We start from the raw sequence: 4,024 nt of genomic DNA, 5'->3' as shown, positions 1-4,024 counted from the left end.
TTGTGCCTGCAGTCAGTCCTTGAACATGAATTGGTATGTAGCAAGTGTTTCTTTTTTAAAAGCTCATACAGGATGCATAACTTAAAGTCTTGTTTTAGAAAAGCCTGTGATTCCTTTGCATGGTGCCTGTTAACAAGCAGACAAGACATACTAATGTCCCTTAGGCATTTCTATCTGAAAACCATGTTAAAAGTGTAACTGTGACTTTTGCAGAACACCCCTCACTCTTGGAATAAGAGGAACAGTCTGCAGCATTTTCCTTTTGTACATCTTGGCGCTTTTCTTTCCCAGATGTAAGTCCTGAAATGGACACCCTTATCTACTTGTCCATATGAAACCTGTGCTGTTTTTCCTTGGCCTTTCCTAGTTTTATTTACCTTCACTAATGTAGATTATTACTCAAGCTATTTCATTCTCAGAACTAAATGGTTACATCACTGTCTCAAGACTGATACTTTGATCTTGTTATGGCAACTCTCTCATGACATAGCTAATCTAAATAGAAGCATGGAACAAAATCAATCTGTAACTGATAATTATTCTAATTGCCCAACTCCTGGCCCAGATTCAGCTGACTGCAGTGCTTATGCAGGTAGGGTAGACATGATTTTGTCAGTAGCCAGGAGCCCTTGTTCCTGCTGTGTCCCATCACTGCTGGTGAAGTACTGGAGGGGGTGTTTGTGTCTGGTGGGCTGGTTTTAAACTTGCCATTTTGCCAGAGATGGGCTATGGAGTAACTTCCCCTGCAATTATGCAGGTGGATTGAAGGAAAATGGCAACCTCTTGAGTGAGAGCTGTCCATTTGCTGCAGTGCAGCTGTGGTGGTGCACAAACCATGTCATGCAGCACTTCCACCTGCAGACGGAAGTGGCAGCCATGTGAATGGTGACCCCATGCACAAATGCACTGAACACGTGCTTGCATAGAAGAATCACCCATTCCTCAGAGCCTGCAGCTATTCTACACCATGTATTCACTCCTCAGGGGCTGGCTGTCACAGAGGAATTATGGACAGAGATGGGCACAAGATGAACCATAAAATTCACCTTTCTACCTTTAAAAATAATTTCAATAAAAAGTTACCTAACTTAAATTTATTTTTAAAATGCTATATTATATATAGCAAGAGCACATCAATATGACAAAGTACCACTGTTTGGAACCAGTAACAACATATTTTCTATTAAGGACTAAAAGCAGCACATTTCAGAGCAACAAAACTTCAGTGCGTCTTTACAAAAGGAAGAAAATTAGTAAGGCACTTCCTCTAGGGTGGTAAAAGCACCAGGCAATACAATAGTAATGAAAATGTTAATTTTAAACAGACTTACTATGCAAGACAAAGGCCTGGATGCTCCTAGGAGCAGCTTGTAATAACACTGGTCTAAGCCAGAACAAAACACAGCAGCATAGTACAAGAGTTTGTTTGTATTTTACCTTTTTGCCAACATTATTAAGGAAAACTAACATGACCAGGTTCAAAGCAGGGCAACAGAAGGACCTCTTTCAGTCATCAGGACGTCCTACTTGTCACAAGTTCTTTACTAAACCAGTTACACTTACTTGGAATGGGCACAGCCTTTGTGGCTGGGCACATATCCAGGCTTGGCTGTGCCCTTTCCTAGGGGAGTCTGACACTTCTGTCCAATGGGGAGCCAGCAGCCCCCCACAAACATTGCTCTCTAACATCACCAGAATGTTTGGGGAGTCTGGCATTCTCCATGGTAAGCCCAACAGGCAATGGCTGGAAAACTCAGTAACCACAGTGCTTATGTTGGAGTCATCTTTAGTGATATTTTCCCTAAGAATTCTTGTTTTCTATAAGATTTTGGAGTTCAGGAAGACTCTACTTACTGAAACTGTTTTAAAAGGTACAAATGTGACATGGCAAAGAAGAAAAATAGCCACAACTCAAGAAGTTAGGCAACCTAGAAAATGGGCAAATTCTTCATATTTCAATGCATCCTTTTGCCAGCCCTCTCTTTTTCTAACAAAATATCTGCTACTTTACATCCTCTATACATGAGAAAATCTAGAATTTTTTCTGCATTTAGGACTTACTATATTAGCTTACTAACTAAACTTGAAGCCACATGTTAAAAATTCTTTGGATGTGCTGTACTAGCAGTCTTTAAATTTTCAGTAAACATAAGTTTGTTCCAGTGAACCAAATATATTAATTTCCCGTAGTGAATATTTCTCTATACTACAGCTCATAGGTCCACGTTGCTACAGCCACATATACACTGCACTCCTGTCCTTTGTAAAATAGGTTACACTTACTGACTATTCTGGGTTAACTACACACTGACAGAATTGTAACTCCATGTGGTCTCACCCGTGTTTAGTTGTCCCATTCTAGTCTGAGGCATACTGCCACTTTCTATCCAACACTGAGTTGTAAGGATTCAAAAAAAAAAAGGTTTTGAGATACCCAAGCTTTTATAGGGATAATAATCTTGGATAGGGAGGTGAAATCATTCTGTTGCTTGTTCTTTTTAAAATTGTGAAGAAAAGACAAAACTCTCATTGTTGATCCTGTATCCTCCAGAGATGGCAGTGCTGATTCCAGTGTCCAGAATAGTGGCCAATTCAAACATCATCTTTCCTTCTTTGGGTTTATACAACCAGCGGTTCCCAACACTGCGTTAACTTTTCTTCACTGGCTGTGTTGACAACGACATGGTCACAATCATACTGTGTGCCTCCTGTAGAGAGAAATTTCAAAGAGGGGAGATTATCTTTGAAATAAGAGACAAATACTCTAGGTCTCAGAAAAGCTCTAGTAAGAGCTGGTGTAGACAGTTTCTCTTCAACCCATGGATCTGAGAAGACAAATGTATTTTCATCACTGCCTGCTTTTGGAATTCATTTTGAAACAGTTTTTGAATTAACCAGGATCAATCTGCCTTATTCTCTCCACCCCTTCAGTAATTCAGTTTTTTGGCTTTTTCAGCCTGGATGGAAAGGGAAAGAAACACTGAAATACACTCAGTATTGCAGTGTTGAAGACTGTCACTTCCCAAAAGTCACGCTTGACTAATTCAGTTTTCCTGCAACAGTTGTCAATTGTCACTTGGCTCTGAAAATGGAGTGAAGATGTTTAGATGATGAAGTAAGTCCTGCTACTAACAGACAATATGCATGTGACCATGTCAGAGACGAGGTCTGGCACTGGTTTACTCCTTGCCATTATAATCCTTTATTTTGACCAGAATGTTCAGCTGTTTGCACTGGCAGCTGAACATATCTGAAAGCAAAATAAGAACATTTCTTAGAAGAGCTTAATCTGCTTACACGATGCAATGCCAAACACGTTCTCATAGAAGAGCACCATTAATATTCTGACTTAAGAAACTGGGAAGCAAAGACACATTTGACTAGAGCTGAAAGTCAGAATTGATGGTTTTTTCCCTCAGATCTGGTACGTATTGCAGAAATGTAGGACACGTGCATCTCCTGTAGTACAACACACCTGCAAAGCAAGTGGTATTCCCACTGGAAGCAGCCATCTGAGCCAACCATTTATACAAAGCACTGCAATGCTCCCACGACCACTGTCTTTGTGTTCTGCACCCCAATTGCCTCACCCTCCCTGACTGAGCAAAAGACAAACTTGACAGCTGAAAGCTTGTGTTGAATGTAACACACTGAGCTATGTAGCTCATGTTATTTTTTGTAGCTCAGTTAGCACTGTGAGTGCAAAATTTGTTTTTAAGTGGTGTCTGATAGAATGTAAACACGCTAAAATGGGAAAAGATGGGATTTTTTTTTCAGTGGACGGAGAGACTGTTTGCTTTGATAGCGTGGTGCTCTGGACAAGGCTTTGTGCTGTGCCAGTTTGTCCACAAGGTGGCACTGGCAACTGCACAGTTAAACAACTGCGTTCATTTGCTGAGGAATTCTTTAATGCACAATTCGTGGTCCAGAATGGATCAGCAGAATTGGCAGGAACAGGCAATGTTCCTACTAGGCTTTCTCAAATAAAAGCCACATGTATCTACTGTTTTGTATTTACTGTACA

At 40.5% G+C, this 4,024-nt stretch overlaps 1 protein-coding gene across 3 annotated transcripts in view; it reads right to left on the bottom strand.

Annotated features, from left to right (window-relative positions):
• Nucleotides 1-278: 278 nt before the first annotated feature.
• The window catches only part of CRYBG1 (crystallin beta-gamma domain containing 1), a 99,160-nt gene continuing 95,414 nt past the window's right edge, over nt 279-4,024 (bottom strand). For all 3 annotated transcript variants that reach the window (XM_032101373.1, XM_032101374.1, XM_032101375.1), the window contains one exon: nt 279-2,708. In XM_032101373.1, coding sequence (XP_031957264.1) covers nt 2,620-2,708 — 89 coding nt within the window. In that variant the 3' untranslated portion in view covers nt 279-2,619. The remainder of the gene's footprint in view (nt 2,709-4,024) is intronic.

Source organism: Corvus moneduloides, chromosome 3 (assembly GCF_009650955.1).
Source record: "Corvus moneduloides isolate bCorMon1 chromosome 3, bCorMon1.pri, whole genome shotgun sequence".
In the NCBI taxonomy this organism is placed as follows: Eukaryota; Metazoa; Chordata; class Aves; order Passeriformes; family Corvidae; genus Corvus; species Corvus moneduloides.
Note: the sequence above shows the minus strand (reverse complement) of the source record. Positions and strands in the feature narration are given on the sequence as shown.